This window comes from Echiichthys vipera (assembly GCF_963691815.1).
Source record: "Echiichthys vipera genome assembly, chromosome: 8".
NCBI classification, from domain to species: Eukaryota; Metazoa; Chordata; class Actinopteri; order Perciformes; family Trachinidae; genus Echiichthys; species Echiichthys vipera.
This window is the reverse complement of record NC_139833.1, coordinates 29,584,086-29,607,405: the sequence shown is the minus strand read 5'-3', so window position 1 is coordinate 29,607,405 and position 23,320 is coordinate 29,584,086. Positions and strand designations below refer to the sequence as shown.

Genomic DNA, 23,320 nt, shown 5'->3' with positions numbered 1-23,320 from the left:
TTTGCCATGATAACACACACAGACTCAAAAGGTGAAAATTGTGTTGCAGCTGGTAATGAAGGAACACACACACACACACACAAAAAATGTTGGTGAACGCTGGGAGGTGTCTCTATTACATGCCCAAGTCAGGATGCTGCTATATGAACTCAAACAAACAAAAAAAAATATTTTTTTCCACTGCCAATTTGATTTTCAATACCAATTTGATTTAATTCAAGTAACATGGAATGTAACTTGAATTAACACAACAATAAAATGAAAAATCTTAGTGAAATAAACAAGCAATCTTAAAGAACATCAAAATAAATAAGCTATTCATTGACTAAAAAACAGCAATAGTATACTTTTAGGGATGCACCGATACCGATACTGGCATGTATCTGGCCAGTCCTGTTGTAATATACTCATATTGGTACTCGCTAAAGTACATCGATACCAAGAACCGATACCAGTGCATGCAATTGCTCTGCATGAAGACCGCCATCGGAGGGTGGCTTTACATCTTTGTTGTATTTATTTAGATCTGCGGTTAGGGGGGAGATGTCGAGCTAATCAGAAACAGTGTGTTTAGGTGAGGAGTGAGACTGGCAGGTTTAAAAAATACCTGGTGGCTGCGGTTATAACAATGTCAGCAGTGTGGGCTCATTTCAAAATATGCAAAGATGACAGAAGAATGGCAGAATGCAAATTGTGTACTGGAAATGTCTCTAGGGGAGGAAAGGAGAGTACGTCGTTCAATACGAGGAGTTTGATAAAACATCTGAGGAAACATCATCAACGTGAGTATACCGAGTTTGCTAATGCTACAACAACCAACTTTGACTGAAGTGAGAAAAAATGTGAAGAGAAAACCCAGGGGCAGTTAAAATTACAGAGGGTATGTAGGATTTCGTCGTCTTCTCAGTACACCTGAGCCACGATATGAGATTTCCAGCCGCCCCTACATCACAGATGTCATGGTGCCAAAACTTTATGAGGATGTGAAATAAATGATAAAATGGTGAATAATAACCTGACTCTCGTCAGATTTGGTTCCTCCTTGCTTCCCTCATCCATCTGGGATCGCTCCATAGGAAAGGGATTTCAGGAGGCTGGGCTTTATCAGAAATCCTTGCATATAATTGGATAAACCACTTGTCAGTCATCTTTTATTGACATGCTACTTCAACCACTCACCTCGAAACCAACCTGGGACGCTGATGAGTGACGCAGGGAAAAAACAGAACTGCCGACATGGTTTCCACCAACAAAAGCCTTCAGAGCCGTTCTCTGGTGTTCTTTTAAAGAAGAAAGATTCTCTAGAATGGACAACAAGGATGAAGCAGCAGCATCCATGTTCACGTCTGCTTCCTCGATGTGAGCCGCCATTGTTGTCTGAATCACAACAGATGTTTCTCTGCTACGTCACATCTATAAAACCCCTCCCGGCGGTCCTGATTGGCTCGACCATCTCTTACAGACCCTGAAATCCCTCTGCAATGGATCAATCCCAGATGGTTGAGTGGAGCTAGGCGGAGTCAAGACGGAATGAAAGTCATCTGGCAATAGTCAGGTTAGGTCAATAAGTCTTCAGTCTTAAGTTTCACCACAGACATTTGGACAAGCAGTGTGTGCCTGATGTCACTGCTCAGTTTAACGGTGCAGTGGATAGATGAGGAGTTAATGCTGCAGCACGTCACACTACATGCAAAGTCGTTCCGGGGCTCGCACACCATACTCCAGACCTGGAACATTCCGAAGACCTCCGGCTGGTGGTTCACTAGGGCCCTCTGTCACAGAGAAGTGTTACTGATGTGGTGGCTGTTGGCCGCAAAATAGTTGGGCATTTGAAACATTCTACTCTAGCCAACTCCCGGCTTGAGGACAATCAATTAGAGATCAACCAGCCTGTTAAGCGGCTCCAGCAAGGAGCAGACCGTACAGACCCGCTGGAACAGCACGTTTTACATGACACAGTCCTTGATTGAGCAGAAACTGGCTCTGGGAATATTTGTGTCTGAATACGGACTCCCTGATACTCTGACGGCTCACCAGTGGATTCTGCTGGAGAAGTAGATTCAAGTGTACAAGTAGAGACATATCTTGGAGAGGCTGCGATTTCATGGGAAGACAAACCACTACAATACTGGATAGTTAAAAAAGTGCAATTCCCATCTCTGGCTAAATTGGCAGGGAGATACCTTTCAGCCCCTTGCACTAGTGTTGACGGTGAAAGGTTGTTCTGCTCAGTGTCACAAATGTGAGTGAAAACAAAAACAGGCTCACAGCTGATCATGCAGAGATGATTCTGTTCATCAAAAATAACCTGCCTCACTTTCTCAAAAGAAGTTTAGTTCAGAGACCACACCATTACATGCTGACTGAAGTTTTATATTTTGTTTGATTCAAATGTGGACACTCTGCAATAGGTTAATTCATAGTTTGTCAATCTAAAAGCTGAAGAATAATTTCACAGAAAATGCTTATTTTCATTTGAAATGTTAGTTTTACAGTCATTTATTAATATTTATTTTTATCTAATTTATCATTATTTGTTGTAACAAGCAGAGAAGAAAATAAAACCTGTCTTTCAATTCATTGTATTTTGCTTAATCAAATGTGTTTTTGTGTAATAGAAGGATCTGCATTGGTACTCGGTATCGGCAAGTACTCAGATCCAAGTATCGGTATCATATTGTTTTTTAAAAAGGTGGTATCGGTGCGTCCCTATTTTGGATGGAATATTGATGCGAAAGAAGTGAAATAAGCAAATGTGCAGAGAATAAGAAAACAGTAACGCATGGTACCTCTTTATTACACCTGTATGTGGTGTTAAGCACAGTGACAGCAGAAAGAGGACAGTGCTGTTCACTGCACATGTATGGGACATCTGTCTTAGATTATGTAAGCAGATATCAGTGTTCGACACTGCAGGGGTGCATTACACATGAATGCCTTCCTCTGTATTTTAGCTTATTAGAAGCTGTTTTGCACCCTATGATCTATTATGTAAGACAGACACTGTAGGGTACTTACGAATAACATTGTAAACTGCTATGGTGAATCAATAATTAGAAGCTTATATTGGGTACAAATATGACAAAATGAAAGACAAGTTACTTATTTCAACTAGCCTGAAACTTGTATGGATTCAAAGTCTTGTTCATATAGCCTTTGATAAGTTGTCATTACTGTGGCGTCGATCCTAAATATGGTATATTCTGTTATCTTGTGGATTATGCTCCCATTTTGTGGTATATTTATCATGGAACACTGTCAGCTCTCTTGTTATATAATGAACATAATAATATGTAATATGTAATTAATGTCCCTGACAAATAAAACGGCATGTCTAGTTGAGTATTAATTGAAGCTAAACTGAACTGAATTATAACCTAAAGATTTATGGTCTGAAATTGTTTATTATTTGTGTGTAAGTGTTCCATCTATAAACTATTCTCCATGGTTACCATGACCAGTTAAGTTATATATTGTTGACTCAATTAACTACTTGCTGAATAACAATGAGTACAGGTACAAGTAAGTAATGGAGCATAGTGTTTAGAGCAGTATGTTTTTATTTGACCTGAGCACTGACGACGTCAGTGAGGGACCTATTGAATTTGTTTGTTTGTTTCTTCTTTTTCTTTTTCTTATAAATTAATTGCCTTTTGGGGGGCTTTATCATGTTCAAAAACTCACCAAACTTTGCACAAAATTCAAGCTCAATTTCATTGGTTTCCTAAATAGCATGGCAAAATGGCTCGCTAGCACCTCCTAGAACCAGAGATCACGATTGACCTTTATTTACCCAAATCGGTAGGCATATAGACCTCTTCCAAACAAACAGAAAAGCATAACGTAAACTCAACAGAAAGTTAGCCATTTTGAATTTAGTGGCCATTTTCTGAGATTTGCACGTAATACTTTAACAAACTCCTCCTAGAGAATACACACGATAAACTTCAAAATCAGTCAGTACCAAACTACAACATTCTACTCTACCAGAATGATGTGATGTGAATCATCTGTAAATGGAATAAACAATGATAATGGAAAGCAGCTTATTTAATGGAATATAACAGTCAACAGCATCAAAAAGCCCTGAACAGATATACAAAAATAGTTGTTGTTGAAACTGCAGCAGTTATTGGACCAGGTCTAAACCTGACTGCTGTAGCTGAAGGATCTCCAGAGATACTTTGAGGGTTGATCAGTGATTCTAGTATTATAGGACAAGTTATCTCCACCTTTGTGCAATGAGGATGAGGATGAGGATGAGGATGAGGACTTTTTCCTAAAGGTTAATGTTGAATTAAAAAGCTATGCTGTGATCACAGGGGCTGCTGTGGATCAGAGGAAGAGCAGGTCATTTTCCATTCGAGAGATCGGCGGTTCGATCTCCGGCTCCATTCACCATTGACGTTTAGAATCTGTAGTCTTCACTTTCTTTCCATCTGCTTCTTATTCAAGCATCAGAAAGAATAACTTCCTCACACAAGACTCTGTGGACCCTCTTTAGGCCTGAAGAGCAGTGGACACCAGAAACATGGCTGAAAAGAGAAGACAAATCATCCCTTTACATTATACACAGAGATTTATAAACTTAACTAGCGATAAACAGCATGCATACCTTAAAATAGAGCAATGCCAGGCCACAGTTGTTTTTCTCCTTCCTCTTTTTTAATCTCTTCCTCTGGATTTTGGCATGCAGGTATTCCACTCTCTCCTCCGTAGCGGTGGAGAAGAATCGCTCACAGACCATCAGCCTGACCTGGGCCACTTTGGCTGCCATCAGAGCCATAATGAGCAGAATGAGCAGGGTGGCAGCCAGAGGCACCACAGAGTTATTGAGCAGCAGCTTGGGTTTATGAAGACACTTCTTCTCAAACAGGGTCACATAGTAGGAAAAGTCTTTTTGATGGTTTTCCTCACCAAGTGGTATACCTATTAAAGTTGCAATCCCCTAAGAAGATAAATGAATATATATTCAGTGGCTGTCTGACTGGAACAGAACTGTAAATGTATCAGTAGGTCTTCCACAAACATACTCACTTTGATGCTCATCAGCAACGGGACATGGAATGGTTCCAGCTCTGATAACTTTGTTGTTACAACATTGACAAAACAGTACAATAAGGCATCCATAGTTATAAATATGACCCAATATAAAACATGAGAGAGAACTGGGACACCGAATTTCAGCATAGCTCTCCCCTCTCTGGTGTTGGGCTTGGCTGAGGGGACAGTGGTGTACAGCTTTTCCTCCTCCGGTGTGAGGGGGAGGACGTGAGGCTTTCCTTCCGCCTTCTGCTTCTCGTCAAAACTAACAAATTTGCTGCTCATGAACCTGTTTTGGTATTTCATGTCGTTGCAGTATTTTTTTATGTGCAGCATTATAAACATCACGAGTACGAGGAAGCTGATGGCAGGAAAAATCTTATCGGTCACAGAGGAGACTGTATTCATAAGAGTCTGTACATACTTCACAGTGTCATTCAGCTTCCGCTCTGCTTCACTGAGTTTCTCCCTGAATTGTTCTGATTCCAGTCTGGGTGAAACCTTGAGTTGGGAGTCAAGGTTCAGCACCCCTAAGTCTGTAACCCCCTTGAGCATGTTCCCCAGCCACTTCAACATCTTCACATAGTTACTGAATGGAGCAATGATGGCTGTTTTCTTGGCCTTCAGGTTGCAAATCATACTCCTGACCAGGCCAGTGATGTTCTCCAAGGTGTTGCGGATATTTCTAAGAACCACTAAACTGGTCCCAGCGGTCAGGAGCAGGTTCCGACTCTTCTTCATGAAAATAGAGATCACAAATAAAGTCCCTAAGCACCTTACTCTCTTCGATAGGAAGAGGGCTACTGTCAGTAGTGTCCCAAAGCAGCCAGTAATCCCTCCAGCCACTGCTAGCTCATAGTTTAGGGTGAAGAGGAGGTAGAGGAGGAGCAGGGAGCTGAGCAGGAGGCTGCAGAAGCTACAGGTGAAGAGGAAAAGGAGAGTTCTTCCAAAGTCATCCCTTTTACCAGTTATAAAAACATCCACAGCCAGAAGACCACTGTCCTTGACGCTCTGTTTTATTGCAGTCCATGAGAGTAGCATCCTGGTCACTGAAGTATACATGTGAATATGAACATTAATGTAATGAAATCACAAAGTACAAACCCACTCTGTAGAGCTTGACATCTATTCTTATGCATGCAGTCTGCAGTCTTCTTAAATACAGCTAAAACAGGAACTCTTCTGTCCCCTCAAACCTCAGTGATTTGTCATCTCCCAGTCATCACTATTTTTTAAACCAAAAGCAGAAGCAAGCAGACTAAGAGGGGGCAGGATTTTGACAGTGTGAGCCTGTGTTTTGTACTTTATTGAGGTTTGCAAGGCTATATGCCAGTAATGTATGAATATGTTTAGATACACCTTAAAGGGATACTTCACCCTCAAGATGACCATTGATGTATCAGTTATTTACAGTTTGTTGCTTTGGATTCTTAATGAAATATTTGTATTTGATGTGTGCCTCCATATCCAATGTTGTCAAATACTTTTATTGTGTCAAGGCCCAAAGCTTTCAGAAGTATATCACTGTGGTGATAATAGACACTCAGAGCAAGTGCTCCAGGTTGGAGTGGTGGATGGGCCATATAGACAAGACTTTCACCCAGGAGATCGCGGTTCGTTGGCCAAATCTAACCATGTAGTTTTGTTCCCTGTGTTTGTAAAAGCGACTGTAACATCATATGTTTGACGTGTAGGGCTACCCAGTGCTCTGACATCTCTCCATTTAAAGTTATTACCGAAAGATTTGAGATACTTTGTTTCTAGCGGCCTCTTTGTTTGTAAAATGTAACTGCAGGTAAATCTGTTCTTTCAGAGCCCTCCATCTCGTCACGTTCATGGTCAATATGCTTCATGATTATTTGCCCCTCTTCACTTAGTCAATTCGTCTTTCATTTCTTTTTCTTTGGACTGGAAGTTGAACGCTCTTCTTTCTCTGTCTGTTGATCCTCCATTATGAGTCAGCAGTAATGAGATGGACCTGTGCCTGCCAGACACATTAGAGCGAGCCTGACTCAGAAGTTGGAAGTTACTGATTTACAATTACAATGAAACTCAGAATACGCATCAGTGACCAGCTCCACCTGGGCAGATCAACTGCTGCTGACTGACGTGAACAGCGTAAAAAATAAGAGTGTGCATTTGAATTTTGGGCGGGAATGTCTCCACAGACACTTGAATGTATTTCTGGGCAAAGCAGCAAATACAAGTGCTTTCATTAGTGGGTCATATGATCAATCACCATTGTTAAAACTCCCTATTTTATAGATAGTAGCTTAACCGACAAATGACAAGAGGAAAATCTTAGGGATTATAACTTTAATGCATGTGTATAGGTCATGTTTGTATGTGTATGTATTATAGATTGACGTCCTGATGTCAGCAGCTTCACCGTGAAAAGCCTATATTACAGAATAATGATCCTTTCTGTCTGATAAATGGAGCTATTTAACACTCAGGCCTAGTTCCTATAGATGACTGAATCATCATTTGAACATGCTGTACCATACGGTCACTTGTATAAAGTCTGAGAATATGAACTGATGATTCACCAGGGTCCATACTTATGACATAAACCCCGTGAGACAAAGTGGGACATGGAGTTGACCGGGGCCTTCACCTGGTGGAGGACAAAAGATCCTGTAGGATGCATTATGGATGTTATTATACTAGAGCCTAATAGTCAGGATTCCTCTGCTGTGTCGATTTTGACAATTCTTTTTTCTATGGGTCTCTAACCAGCCTCCCAACATAAACATGTATACTAGCACTAGCACCCTTTAAGAGTACATACATACTTTTCTGCAGTTTCTATAGAAAACATGTGTGTGTGTGTATGTGTGTGTGTGTGTGTGTGTGTGTGTGTGTGTGTGTTAATCGTATCATCACCCGACTCTTGGCATTAGTGTAATATCAATTTTTTTATTTTTAATTTGAAAAATAACTTACATAAATCTCTGTACTCAACCATACTTAACCAAGACATAGCCTTGGCATTAACACATTGCACCAAAAAGAGAAAATGAAAAGGCATTCAAAAGGATAAATAACATATGTCTTTGTCATCACATGAGGCATTTTTCCTGTTCCAAAAGACTCTATCGATCTATTCATGTTAGCTTGTTTATTCAAATTTTGACATCTAAAGGTATGTACAATGGAAATGAAAATGAAAATATATACTGTAGCTCATTACCGCCACAAGGTTTTCTTGGACATTAAAACGCATTATCATATGGAAAAGGAATAATGCCTCAGTTCAATTTCATTCAGACATACTGCAACTATAAGATTCTTATACTTCCCCGACATGAGAAGTATGTATAATTACTAAAAATAGAAAATAAAAAATAAACTGGTCTTGGCTTTTAAATAAAACTAACAAAAATATAGTAAATTAATTTCATTTTCATTAAAACAAGAAAAAAAAACATTTTCTGTGGCAATATCCCTTGTTATTTGAACTTGTGATTAGCTCTTCTTCACTAACAGTGCCTGTAAAATTGATCCACAGCAACATACACCTCCTGCATGTTTACTGCCTCTTGATTAGGTATAGACCTCTTGCTGTACCAATACAGATTATTTTTGCATGTTCGTCAACAATACTGAAATAAAATACACTTGCAATCACAACTGTTTCGTCAACCTCCATTAAATATAAAATATTTTCCTTGTCACTTTTTTTCCCCTCAAAAACCTGAAAGAAAATATGACCTTGGGGGTGGAATGTTTTTGTCAAAACTTCAATAATTGGCCGCAGAAGACCAAGAACTAATTTGCTGTTGAGTTCAATTTAAGGTGAGGGAGAAAAGTAATGAAGTTGACATGCACTGTACAAGAAACTGCAAAAATTCCAAATATCATCTTTATCAAAACATGCTGAGTTACTGTAAGGTGTGCCCAAGCCATGTTGCAGAAAATCCTTTTCAACATGCTTGTTAAACAAATCAAATCCAAAATAAAATACATACTGAAACGATACAGAACTGCAAAGTAACCAACAGTCCTAAAATCTGGACAATATCAGGGGACTGAACAATGGTAGCAATGAATAGTACCCTGAAGTACCCCGGGACAAGGAAGAAAAAGAGAAACATGTACAATTTGCACATAATGTTTATCTTTATAAGGCATGAGCCTTTTACAATGAAATAAATCATTTACATTTATTTTCATTATCACTTTTTGTCACATAAACATTTTTTGTTAGATAGCTCCGATAGCTTCCTTTAAGTTTCCCTTATCTGCATGTCTGCAAAACACAGACTCATGAATGGTCTAAAGAATGATAAACAATGTCATTTTTTTATCCCGATGTTGCATTCACTCCCCTTGAAAACCATGCACTAGTGAAATTTATCTTTAAAAATAATATAAATTGTTGAAAATGGCTGATCTGTTTTATTTTTCTTCATCTTTTTTGCAAGTTGCAGCCTCAAGAAAATAATTTTCTTTTCTTTTTTTTTAAATTCAGCTAAATTTGTGTCCATGCAAATGAACTAAAAGGGAAAAAAAATATTTTTTTCTCATTAAATTTTCATACAATATATCAACAGAGAAAGAATGATGGTAGATTGTACATCTTTTCATGGGGTTTGGATCATTACTGTATATTCTGGAGTGTTGGTGGTAGCCACTTCAATGTTGCCTCTGATTAACTTGGAAGTATTTCTGGTGACTTGCCAGTACAGTTTGATTCAGTACTTAAACCTAGAGTATGCAGGGTATTTCTTTTGGGGTTTGGAGGGAGTGTGGATACAAGCTGGGACACACCTCACCCAAAGTGATGGTCTCCAAAACTCCATCTACACAGCTAGGTCTGTTGGCGTGGCATGACCAATCATCTGGTTAGAAACACTGTCACCCCTTTCAGATACAAGAACATCGACATTAAAAAAAAAGAAAAGAAAAAGAAAGAATTAAAAAAATGAAAGCAAAACATTTATTATTCATTCGAAAAGGGCTTCAGTAGAACTCGTTTAGCTGTTCCCAGTACTGACCCCCATGGCTTCGAATTGGATGAAAACCTGGAACTGACGTATTCCTCGTGCTAAGGAGTTCATTCCAGCTTCCTCCAAACAACAACAACACCTGGCAATCCTGGCCGCCAGGCGCTTGCAACGCGTCTCGCCACGTGCACAATGTGTGCGACATTTTTGCTCAAAACACAGGATCACGTTTGCACCCCTAGAAACAGGCTCAGAAGACACAACATCAAGCATGCAGTGTAACCGGGGGGCTGTGACCTGTAATCGCAACACTGGCTGCTACAACAACGCTATCAGTCCACACGCTGCTATGATCGAGAGAAACTGTCCAGTGAGGATTGGGAAGCTCTTCTTGTCAGTGGGGCCAGAGTAGGGTCCACCAATGAGGAAGGAGGAAAGAGCTTAAACCAGCCAATCACCATGTTGGACAGGTCCAGCTCATCTAACAGTATCTGAACTGCTCCCATGAATGATTTATGGTCCATACGCCCATAATCGCCCCAAACGATGACCTGCGGAGAAGAACACAGGATGAGAGATCACAATTGAAGAGTTTTAGTAGATTGATCCTGAGGTTCTGCTTTAACTCCTGGGAGATCTCTCTTACCTGTAAAACCTTCCCTCCTGGACTCTCCTCAAACGGCAGTTGCTGCTGGTATAGAGGATCCAAGGTTTTTCTTGCTACTTTTGTTTTCTTTTTGGCTATGCAGACTCCGTTTTCCAAAAGGTAGACCTTTACATATGGTGCTGAGAAGAGAGGAGAGGGGGGGAGGAAAGAACCAAGAAAATGTTACAATATGCACAACCTCTTATTGTTATTCCACAGCCATAAGATGATAACAGTGATAGCAACAGCATTAGAGCTTAAATTACCTGGCAGTGACTTGGAACCTGGTTTTCCCACAAGGCCACGGGCTCTGATGACCTCCACCTCCAGTGCACCTTTCTTGTCCACCATACCGATCTGGATGTCACCTGCATATAAGATATACGTTTAGATAAATTAGTAAGGTATATATATATATATATATATATATATATATATATATATGTATGTATATATTTATATAATTTACTTAAATAAAGATACATTCATCTAAGTGACATTGCTTTATTCAAATTTTAATTTCTATTCAAATCCGAGGATTACCGATGTGTCATGAACATGTACTGAATAAAAGGATTCTTGTTCTCACCCATAGGTGGAGTAGCCAACGTCTGTCGTCCGACCAGCTGGGCGGGGCCAAGACCATCCAGGAAGTCACTGAACTGGGCATCTGAGGAGAGCCTCACTCCAGGGAAGATCAGACTGAGACAGAGAAAGACATACAGGTTACCATGGAGATGAAAGGTCCAGTTTTGTTGATAGAAGACAAAGCTGTAGTTGAGCAAACATCTGTAGCCTAAGAAGGGATGCAATAGATGTGTTTATAGCCCTTTAAGACCAGGTGCCATGTTTTTATGCTTCTGGCTTTAGAGCCGGATGCGCCGTGAGAGGGTTCTATATGATGTCATGATTTTCAAGACACATGACAGATGAAATACATTCACATGGATAAGGGGGAAGGTGACTCATTTGTTCTTTTCAGTAAAAAAAGTTGTTCAAATTGGGCTTAGGACAATGATTGAACCCCTGAGCGTGACGACAACAAAACAACAATGACAATGACTTTGAAGTCTCGGACTGACATGGCTGCTGATATTTTCAGTTCAATTCTTTAAAATGGTTTTCACATTAGGGCTTAACAAATAATATGCAGTCAAAGCTCTCAAATGGTTTAATTGGATTGTGCTTCAGAGGCTGATAAATAAAGGTTCAAGTGAAGATTTTCAGAAAGCCCTCAGGTTTGCACAGTGCTTATATAATTCCATTTGAGGATGGGGCCTTCAGTCTTGATTAGGATTTGGAAGAGTGAAGGTGTGAGTAAACAAATCAAGTTTTGAATTGTTTGCTGTGTATGTACAAAGTGCTCCCAGTAAAATCTGGATGTAGGAGCTTTATGACCGTTGTCAGAATATGGTTCTCCTTACTTTCCCTCGGAGCTGTAGCTGTTCATGCTGCCATCTGTGGACTCCCGACTGGCCTGCCGAGTCATCCTGCTCCTCATCTCCACCGCCAGGCCCGTCTCTGTACTCCTCTGGATCGTGCTGCGTAGCTTCTTACCTCCTGCTTCTGCGCATGGAATGACACGTAAAGAAAAGAGAGAGGGAGAGAGGAAGAGCGATGGAGACTGTTAATCCATGACATTGCATCATTTTGTGAGTCATACAGCGAGTTGTGCTCACATGGATTCTTATTGACATTCTTCCTGTGCTTTCATCTGCTCCTACAACAATCACTCCTGAGGGAAAACAAACCACAAATACCTACACTGTGAATGAAAATCAATTTGAATGCCATTACATGAGAAAGGCTTATTCTGGGATGGATCATTCCAGTTTCACTGTGAAAAACAAACAAGGTCACTAATTCAACAAGCTCTCCAAAATGATGGCTCTTTGTGGATCTACTGAACAGAACAACATGTGCGTCCCTCCTCTGGACTCTGCTACCGTCTACCTATAGGGGTCTTGTGGAAGCCGTAGTGGTCCATACACCCCACCCCCCACCCCACCTTGACTGATCCAAAATGACAGCTGACTCCAGCCATTAGCTGTGCTGCTGCTCATCTCCACCCAGTCTCCGTCAGTCTGCACGTGGGGCCACATGACTGCTCCTGTGGCAGACATAGACATACCTACACAAACGTATGAATGCTCACTAAATGTCTGAATGCTGCCTGATAACCACCACACACACAAAATTCACACACAGAATGACAACACTTTTTCATTTTATGTCCCTTTATTCTCCTTCACTCTGAGCATAAAGCAAGTCATCACAACATACAGAAATGATGCTTAGGAGCTTCGAAAGGAATCGGACACATCAGACTGGTTTTAAAAATCACAGTGTTTTTGTTTTAGATAATTCACTTGATGTTTAAGCATTCAGCTCTGTTTAACTGGAATGTTAGTACCTGATATCTCTAAGCTTAAATGTGGAATCGTGCAAGGCTGTGATCAAAGACTAATCATCCAAGGATTATACAATGTTATTAAACCTATTATAGATATGTCATATCTTTTTTCATATCTGTAATCAAATGAATGCAAAATGAGGGTATCATGTTATTTCCCAGAGGTCAGATAATCACCACAAAGCCAGACAAAGGTAATAACACAAGTTACCGTCACTTCACTGTTTGCAACCCCCAGGTGCAAAGTTATGACAAACGATGGGCTATTCGTAGACCTTCTGCCTTTTTTTCACTCAATCATTTCCCAGTTTGTATGGATGAATCACATCTGGACTACAGCATTCTTAATCCCTTTGGGGCACGTGCTGTCTTCACTCTCTCTCCTCTCCACCCTTGTCATGTTGGAAGCTGAGGAGAAGAGAATTGATCATGTGTCGTACCTCACACAGGCATGAGCAGACCGGAAGCCTTTCAGCCTTGAAATCTCAGTTATTCAGCCGGCCTCAACCTTCTCTTCCTGCTTCGCACTTGACAATAGGAGACAAAGCCGCAGAGGTTGTCTCTGACGTCTGTAGCAAACCACGCTTGCACACCTCGGCCAATCAGTGGCCAGCCAGATGTTATCAATGAATAATAAAAACACACCATTTTCAAGCAAGGCAAATTTATTGTCCTGCTTCACCGTACAAACTATCATATATCTATTTTATCATTTATGCTGATTAAAATCACAGATGCAGCCCTCACTATACTGTGTCAATGAATGGGTGATCTTAGAAAAACAATAACTTGACATGCTTTGACTAAAGATGGCTGGAAATGTTCTACATACATACATACACTTGCATATACTTTTAAAAAATGTCTCCTCAAACACTTGTACCCATACTTACACACTCATATCTGTATTATAGACAAAAATACACACACACAACAACATTCAACGCAATGGCAGATAAGTTAAATGTGTCAAAGACGGGAGCATTATCAACACTGTTTGGACAATGTGGCGGCCAGGCACTTTTGTAACATATCTGGCAACATGAAATAGCAGTGGCCAAAAAGTCAAACGAACTGGCTTGTCACCAAAAGGTCACTGCCCTCAAATCTGGGCCTTGCCAGACAGGAAAATACAATGACTGGTGGAGCTGCTCAGTGTCCAGCAATCTGAGTGTGAGGGAAGCTATAGCTAAAAAAAAGGTGGTGTGATCAGGCAGAAATAGGCAGTCAGTTAACCAAAGGTATAAAAGAGTAGATCTTCTGCATGGCAAATCCATGAATTATTCCACTTCTCTGTAAGTAAATCCCCTGCCGCTTATATAGGAAGTAAAAGAGAATCTTTGGAGGCATAAATATAAACACAGTAGGCATCATTATACGGATTATAGGGAATGTGCAGCTACAGTCATAGAGTACTGGTGTATACCTGAGCTAAATAAACACCACCACCTACAAGATACTTAACAATGATTCAGTCCAGCTACTAAATCCTTTTTTTCATTCATAGAGCCAGATTCAAAATCATCTAGGGGAAATGAGAAATTGACTAGCATGAGTAGAATATGTCAGCAGGCTGGTTCCATGTTAACAGCAGCACTGGCAACAGGAGCAACAACAGAGCAGTATGTGCATTTCGCAACATATTGATAGCATGGATGATAAATGGACTACTCTTGAGATAAAGGCATAGATATCCACTTTCAATTCATAATGTAACACACAGCAGCTCAGGCATCGCATTCCAATTAAACTATTTACATCCCTCAACCTGCCCCAATTCTTCCTTCAATCAATACCTCTGCATCTTCACACTAATCCTTAATCCTCCTCCCTCTCTGCCATCCCCCAGTGTGAACAGTACTGTTTCCCCCCAGCCAGCAGCTGCTTCTGGGACACTTCCCCAGATGTCATCTTACCTCCGTCCTCCTCTTCGAAGGAGTTCATGCAGGGGAAATAGACAGCGAGTGCTTCAAATGATGCAGACAAGCTCATCTTGCTCTGGGAGCGCTGGATACGCATCCCAGGAACAGCAGCCGAGGTATCATGTCCCTGCCTGCCCATGGTTACCGGCAGCCGTCCTTGTCAATGCGGTGAATCGAATGCACTATTTTTGCCTTCTCTAGCTGATCTTACTGGTAAAGGTTTAAAAATGAACTCAAATCTAATCTGTCTTTGCTGCAGGAGACTGTTCTATCATCTAGTCTGTCCTTACTGTAAATACTCTCTAGACTGCATCTTACAGCTTCAGAAAAATGTTGTTTCAGTAGCCGAGTCTTGCGCTGTCTGGGTCTGACGTTCCTACTGCACCTCTTTCTTCAGGGGGGGAGGGGAGAGAGCTGCATCGCGCACCACCAATCAGAGATCCAGGCTGCTCAGGCACACCTCGGCTGGCTCTGTGGGTGAACAAGCTCTACCCAGAGATACTGAGCTCCCCCTCCCCTGTTCTTTTCTCCCAATTTTTTTAACATCTTCTTTTATCATTTGCTTTCTCTCTTTTTTATCCCTCTGCTTGTCATTTTATTTCTTTTGTGCTATTTTTATGCCCCTTTTTGTCTCCATCCCCCGTCCCACCATCCCTACCTCTACCGATCTTATCCACAGAGACCAGTGAAAACATTAAGGCCAACAGCCCTGCTCCTCTGTGACAGGGGTTCTCAACCTTTCTGAGTCACAACCCCCCAGAATACTTTGGTTTGTGTATGCTCAAGTGGTTTGATTCTTCTTGGTGTTTAAATATATTTGGCATATGATTACTGTCAGTCACACAGCTAAGCAAGTGGTGTTTGTGCTGTGAAATGATGAAATGAGTACGGCTAAATTAGGGGGTTTGTGTTGGTGCAGTGCTGTCCATAGTACTGAAACAGAGCGGAGGAGATCGATAGATAGACAGACAAACAGACAGAACACATTACGGTTTCTTTTAGTGATTGTAATAAGAGCGGAAGAATAGGAAGAAGGAAAACAACATATATCAATAATGATTTTGTGATGTGACAGTTTTGTTTAGTATTCACAGCGAGCACTTAGGTCAATAGAACTCAATAGAGTCTATTCTAAAGCAAATCATATCTCTGCTACAGGCAATGTACTCCCCAGTTGTTGACCTCCATAGATTATCTTGTGACCCCAATGGGGATTGGGATCCCTAAGTTGAGCACCAGTGCTCTATGAAAGGGCTTCAGCCACATGGCAGTCACTCAAAGTTCATGTGCCAAAAGCTCTGCAGTTTTATTTTTCATCCATGTGTCAGCCAGAACTACCATACCACAGTTGTGCCGCGTGGTGGGAGGAATTCACATTGCCTTGCCCTGTTTTCAGAGCTGCTCATGTGCTCAAACTGAACTCTTCTTTCCACAGCCTCTGTGACACAGTTGTGATGTGTTAGACAAAATTAATCAGTATTAACCAGACAAGCTCTTTGTTGAGTTAGGGCCAACCTTTTCTAAACATGAAGCTTTTTTTAGTCCATCTCTACCATTTGTGGACACTCGAGGTCGGCCCATTTTAAACATCCCAGAGGAAAAAGACACAACAGTGGTGCTTAGAGAGAGGCGGTCCCTGATATACTGATAAATGTGCTATGGATGTGAGAGGCAGAAAATGTATGGCTGTAAACTAAACGTTAGCCCCTCTGCTTACTGTCCCTGCTGCAGCATGGTGATAATCATGAAGTGAAACTGTGCTGCTTTGACACGTTACCAGAGAACCAACTGTTGTGCTTTTGTTCCGAACATTTTTCTAGCACAATAGAAACAGGACAAGACAATGATGGTGCTTCTCTGCGTCATTATAAATATAGCAAGCTCCCTGTAGTGTTATAGCTGAGGCAAAAGTTCCACCCTATGAGACACTGCAACCTACTTCCACAAAGAAGCCTCTTAATATATGGCCTCCATTTGCAGGTTTCATCTAGGTCAGCACAGCAGAAAACAACACTTCACATTCAGCTAGGAGGGAATTGGACAAACACACACAGTTACAAAAAATCAGGTCATTTCGAATGGGCCCTTTAAGAGTATTTATATGAATAAAAGGATATTATTTAGGACTCCTGCTAACTCAGACAGTGACATTAACCATTAATCAAAAACTAATTTAAAGGAGAAATTCTATATATGTATGGCTCTAGGGATAGCAAAGTCATTCTGTTGCTCTGACAGTTTCACTATGGTGTGGTCTGCTATGGGATTTTTTTCAGTCCATCATGGACCCCAGTGGATGAAGCTAACTGACATTGGAGATCCTGCGACTTCTCTTGTAGGACCATTAGCCGGTTGCCATTTTTTTGTTTTTAATGAAACCTCTTTAAGATTACTGGATAGAATGTTACATTTGATGTACATGGTGCCAGAAAATGAATAATAATGATTTTGGTGATCTCTGGGGTTTGTGACCAAACTAATTTCTGTCATCCTGAGCTATACTTCGTGTTTACTTATAATTAGAAAATAATAGCTAATAATATATATTTATGTACTCTATATATATGTGTGTGTGTAAATGTTTTAACAAACTACTTAAAGTTCTGTACTTTGTTTGATTGAATTAGGGATTGATTGATTATCATGTCATATATATATATATATATATATATATATATATATATATATAGAGAGAGAGAGAGAGAGAGAGAGAGAGAGAGATCTAAACCCCTTAGAGAATCTCTGGACAATCCTTGTCAACAAAGTAATGTGTAATAAACCCACTCCAGTTACTGAACTGCGGAAGAGAGTGAAGAAAAATGGACCAAGATCAAAGCAGAGCAGTGTGAGAAATTAGTGATGTCTTAGATGTGACTTGGTTACTTAAAAAAGCATGCTAGTACAGCAGTAGTATAGCCACAGCTTATATTCTGTCAAATACTGAACAATAAAAAACAACAATATTTTAGAATAAATCAATAATTCATTAGTTTCTCTCTAATTTTGATCTCCAGAGTATATATATATATATGTTGTTTTACTTGCCACAGGCACACTGGGCTACTCAAGTAACTCAATCTTCTGCCTACTCATTCTTTGTTAAACCCTAAATATGACAGAATGAAGTTGGTGTATTCTGTAAAGTAGCACAAAGCCGATCTACAACATTGCAGCTAATCCGTCATTGCCTACGTGGCCACAGTAGACTCACGAGGCGTTCACTCACATTTGGCTCGTTACTTGTTTTTGCACCTTTGACCGAGTTTATTCTTACCTATCCGCCCACATCCACAATGATAGGGAGAAAGAAAGAGAGGGAGGGAGGTGCTATGACATTTTTCACTGTCATACACCCACTATACATGACCTGAAGAACGAAACAAGGTTAATTGCAGTCTTTGCAAATCTGTTCAACACAGCACGTGCACATGCACATGTTTGAGGATGCTGAAAAAAGATGAAAACTTTCATATGCCAGATAATAATTAACATTACCAACACATGATTCGTCTAGTTAGAGCATTTAAAACAAGATCACCATTGTACCTGAAGAAAAATCTAATTTAGGTCTCCATTTTAGGCTGTGAAGGTACTCTCTGAATTCCCAACAACATGACTAGCACAGATTAACATTAAAGCTCACTGTGAAACATATCTAGTCTCACAAACTCTGACAAAGCCACATGCCAGTGACCCTACGTCTGGAAATCACAAGCACCTCAGAAAGCAGGAATCTGAAGAACCCTGCCAGTTCTACTACAACAACAAAAGAGTGTAATATCCCAGAAGTCATACGTAAGGTCCGTCTGTCAGGCAGCAGGGATCACAGGCGGAAGCCTTCGGAAGTCTTTCTGATTGATGATCCTGGGCCAGGCCAAGCGTCAGAGAGCCACTCTGGCCCTACACACTGTAAACACAGCTTAATGGAGGGCTCCAACCCTGGCACTCACATGCACGGATGTTGGCAAACACACATATTAGAGGACTTGAATGCACACACACAAGGACACGCACCAGTACGTACGCAAATGTAGGCAAACATGCTCGCTCTTCTCTCAGTTTACATTCCCTGCTGCTTTGATGCAGACCAGTCCTGCAGTCTGGAAGAGCAGCTTCCGCTCGTGTTTACCTACCTGATGGGTATTACAAAGGGTGAGAGCTTTAATTCAAAAATAAGGTATGATATCCACTTTGAGCTTTATACTGTTTCAATCTCACTTTAAAAAACACATTAAAGCTGCATTCATAGATTGTCCTGACATATTACCACTTTACAGTATTAGGTTGGTATGGCTAATGTGTCAACATACTACTTTAAGGACCAGTCTGTGCTTTGTATGATTGATTGATTATTGTGTTATGCATATATATACACACTGGAGATCAAAATGAGAGAATTATTTATTAATACTTGATTTATTCTAAAATATGGTTAATTTGTGTTGTTCATTATTTTATAGAATATCTGCTGTGGCTATACCACTGCTGTACTAGTTATTGCCGAACTGTGGAAGAGCCTGAGTCAGAATGGACGCAGATCAAAGCAGAGCAGTGTGAGAAACTAGTGATGTCCTGTTGGTGCAGATGTGCGGAAGTCATTCAAAGCTGTGGCCTCTACACTTCCTGTTCATTTTTTAATCCTACAGAAGAAAACATTGTTGAAATCTTCTCTTCTGACAAAATGAACACTGTTCTCTCATTTTGATCAGAGGCATTTTGAAGTGCCTTGGTTATTAAAAAAAAACATGTTAGTACAGCAGTGGTTTTATAGGCGTTATGTTTGTGTCCACCTGAAGAATGTAAGTCCAAGATTTACTCTTTTTAGCTCTGGTTTGGTCTCCATCTACTCCAGAGAATATTATATTATAAAATAAAGGGAGCTTTAACTTGATAGATGCTCCACTGTCTTCAAATAAAATGTCATAGTGTGTCGTGTGTGATTTGTTTACAGTTAAAGACAATGCCGGTGGTGTGGGAGTATTGCAGCGTGTAAGAGAAAGATCAGCATCATTAACCACCACCAACAAGACTCCTTGATAACCACAGTATCAGTACCAGAGTCTGCTGGCCGAACACATTCATGAGCTAACGTTACTGGATATATATACTGTAAGTGTTTGGACGCTAGCCCTGTGAGCATGCTTAACCTCACAGTACAGTAGATGACAAAGAGTTGAACTCTATAAAAGCGGTGTTACACTGCCAGGATCCATCCATCATCCGTTATCTGCAACCGCTTGTCCCTGACGGGGTCGCTGGGGGCTGGAGCTGGTCCCTTTCTGACATTGGGCATGAGGCGGGTTACAGCCTGGACAGGACGCCAGTCTATTGCAGGGCACTTCCACAATAATATATCTGATTGCTTTTATAATGGCCTTTAGATTTACATTTATGTTTCACAAAATATTTTTGTTGGGCTCCTGAAAAATGTCATTGAGTAGATAAGGTTAGGTGAATAGCAGCTAAAAATTAGTTGTTTTTTCATGGAGAAGGATTTAAAGGTTGTTTCATAAATTTTTATGATTCAACTCATACAAAGATTGTGTAATGAAGGAATGATGACTTTAAACAGTTAATAACAATAATCCTAATATTCCTATTACATAAAATGTATATACCACTTTTACAGATGCTGCAGATTTCTTTGTTTCCTTGTCACATAAGGGGAAATAGATAACAACAACAACAACAACAAAACATCGGTATTGGGTATCGACTATCAACTATCGACTATCAGCCATCGGCCAAATTCTTATTTTAAACAATGATATTGTATACAGTTTGTTACAAACTATTTGCTGGAAAATGTTGCGTACAAAGGTTAATGAGAGCAGAGAGAGTTGCAAAACTGTAAAAGATAAGAGGTTAAAAAGCTCCATAAAGCGGTGGATGCTATTATCTGTTATGACATCTCCCAAAGACACTCTTTAATTCAGTGCAATATCTGTCCATCCATACACCTTCAAGCGCTTGTCTCTATCGGGATTTCGGGGGAGCTGGAGCCGATCCAAGCTGACATTGGTTATGAGGCGGGGTACACCCTGGACAAGACGCCAGTCTATCTCAGGGCACACATTTAGAGTCATCAATTAAACTTAACACGTGCATGTCTTTGGTCACACAGAAAGGCCCCAGCATGAATTTAAACCAGCAACTCTCGTGATGTGAGGCGTCAACTACCACACCATATGAGACAGTACTCATGTTTCATATATCACAACAGGCTTCACACCTAAACATGTACATGCTCTGTGTCCTGCCATTCACATCACACCTTCACTGAAGAGGTTCATACCCTCAGTGGAAGGTGTGAAGTAAGAGAGGCAGTTTTGAAACGTGAAATGCAGGAGGTGTAGCAGTTGGAACAGTCTGTCCCCTGGCTGCCTCTCTCCTCTCAGTGGTGCAAACACTGAAAATACAACAGATGGAGAGTTAACAAGAGAAAGAAAGGGGATCTGAATACAGCCAAGCCTTATATGTGTATACTGAGGTAAACTGACATCACTTAGAGTCACAAAAATGAGTGTGTAGAAACTTCTCTTGCATGTGAAAAACATAAAAGCATGTCACCATGGCGTGATTAACTCCAATACAAAAAGAGGATATACGTATGCTTTTAACCATCTTTATGAAGAGAAGAAACATCACGCTCCATGACTACACTGACCACAGTATTTTTCTTCCTCTTTGGCTGACAGCTACACAGTGGTGCGGTCAGCATTTATAGACAAAACAATCACAAGAGGAAGTCATATTTTTAGCCGCAAATCTAAAAATCCAAGGAGGAAGTACAAATTTAGTCCAGTTCAGATGGGAGGCAAGAATATGCGCTACTGAAATGGGAGGGGACTATACAAGTGTGTTTTAAACTGTGCCCAAGCCTCATACTCAAAGGAGACATATGGCTGTGGAGCATTAGCCACACTGCAGGCCAAAAACACAGAGCAGCTTGTGGAGCATGGCAGGATGATGAAGAATCAACAGCTTTTAAGCTGATCTCATGGAGATAGATACTATTGCTATACTATATGCATACATATTCTTAAAGTGATATTCCATCCAAGAAGTCCAGGCTCCGGAGGACAGGAGAACGCAGTACGGCCGTTAATGTGAAATGCATTCTGGGATACATGGCTGTCAGAAGTCCACACAAGTCACCTCTGATGCACACTCAATAAAATGGGCGGAACAGAAGTGCAACAGTACTGATGACGTTTCACAAGTCCACCAGAACACAAGTACAGACAAGACGCAGATTGAGAAACGGCTTAACTGTAGGCTGGAAATGTTTCATCGTTCTTTTTTTAATAATGTATGCAAGTAGCTGTAACTGGTTCTGCTGTATTTACAATGACATATATGTACTTATACTCTATGACACTGGACTATACTCCTCTTGTTACTTTACTGATACATTTAGCTATCATTCAGTTTTATATTCAGCTGAGCTCACACGCACAATAGTGATTGTTCGACAGCGAGAGATAAGATACCTATGAGCCAATCATTGCACTGCAGAGGGAACAGAGGTGTGGGCCTACCCTCGGCCCGACCTTGACCACAGATCAAGATCATGGCAGAAGAGATCATCTCCATCAGAACAGGCATATATGCACATCCCTAACCAAACATCCAGACCCTGTTTGCCTTTCAAATGACAAGGACAAACATCTTGACCTTCAAAAATTCTACACTGAATCTATAAAACATCTGAGGACCTGTTTAAACGTAATACAGATGCAATGAATTGCATCTGATGAAGTTATTCACTACAAGATCAATTTTTACTCTGACTCAAGTGGTTGTCTTATATTTTTTATACCTCCGCTCTGGCAGCAGGCCGGAGGAAGTATGTTGTGTCCCATTGTTGTGAACCCGATATTTCAGGAACTCCTGGAGGGCTTTCCTTCGAATTTAGCACAAATGTCCACCTAGCCATTAAGGATGTACTAATTAGATTTTGGAGGTCAAAGGTCAAGGTCAAAGCCATAACTCAGTAACAGAAGGGGAGACATTTGGTCAGATAATGAATTACTGACACTAATATATAATATGTATATTAAGTGTATTATATATATATATATATATATATATATATATATATATATATATATATATATATATATATATATATATATATATATATATATATATATAAATACACTTAATATTAAATTCATTAAAAGTCTTCACTACATTTATTATTCAAGTCTGGACAGACATGGATGTAAACTGCAACTGGTTGACATAGTAATTCTAGTTACTTGTAAGTCTAAAGTAACACTACTTTTTACTTTACTTGAGTCTTTTCTGTTTCCTCTAACCACCACTGTTTGAATGGAATAAC

The 23,320-nt window shown here is 40.3% G+C and overlaps 2 protein-coding genes across 6 annotated transcripts in view; both read right to left on the bottom strand.

The window, feature by feature from the left end:
* Positions 1–4,475: 4,475 nt before the first annotated feature.
* Positions 4,476–6,084, bottom strand: dcstamp (dendrocyte expressed seven transmembrane protein; the record flags this gene model as incomplete). The annotated part of the gene is made up of 3 exons (XM_083919065.1): positions 4,476–4,535; positions 4,616–4,948; positions 5,038–6,084. The coding sequence occupies 3 exons, from the start codon at positions 6,082–6,084 to the stop codon at positions 4,476–4,478; spliced, it is 1,440 nt and encodes a 479-aa protein (XP_083775191.1).
* A 4,255-nt stretch (positions 6,085–10,339) lies between these two features.
* The window catches only part of rims2a (regulating synaptic membrane exocytosis 2a), a gene marked incomplete at both ends in the record, with an annotated part of 185,209 nt that continues 172,228 nt past the window's right edge, over positions 10,340–23,320 (bottom strand). For all 5 annotated transcript variants that reach the window (XM_083918612.1, XM_083918610.1, XM_083918613.1 and 2 more), the window contains 5 exons: positions 10,340–10,543; positions 10,639–10,778; positions 10,905–11,006; positions 11,228–11,340; positions 12,063–12,204. In XM_083918612.1, the coding sequence (XP_083774738.1) occupies positions 10,340–10,543; positions 10,639–10,778; positions 10,905–11,006; positions 11,228–11,340; positions 12,063–12,204 (701 nt within the window). The remainder of the gene's footprint in view (positions 10,544–10,638; positions 10,779–10,904; positions 11,007–11,227; positions 11,341–12,062; positions 12,205–23,320) is intronic.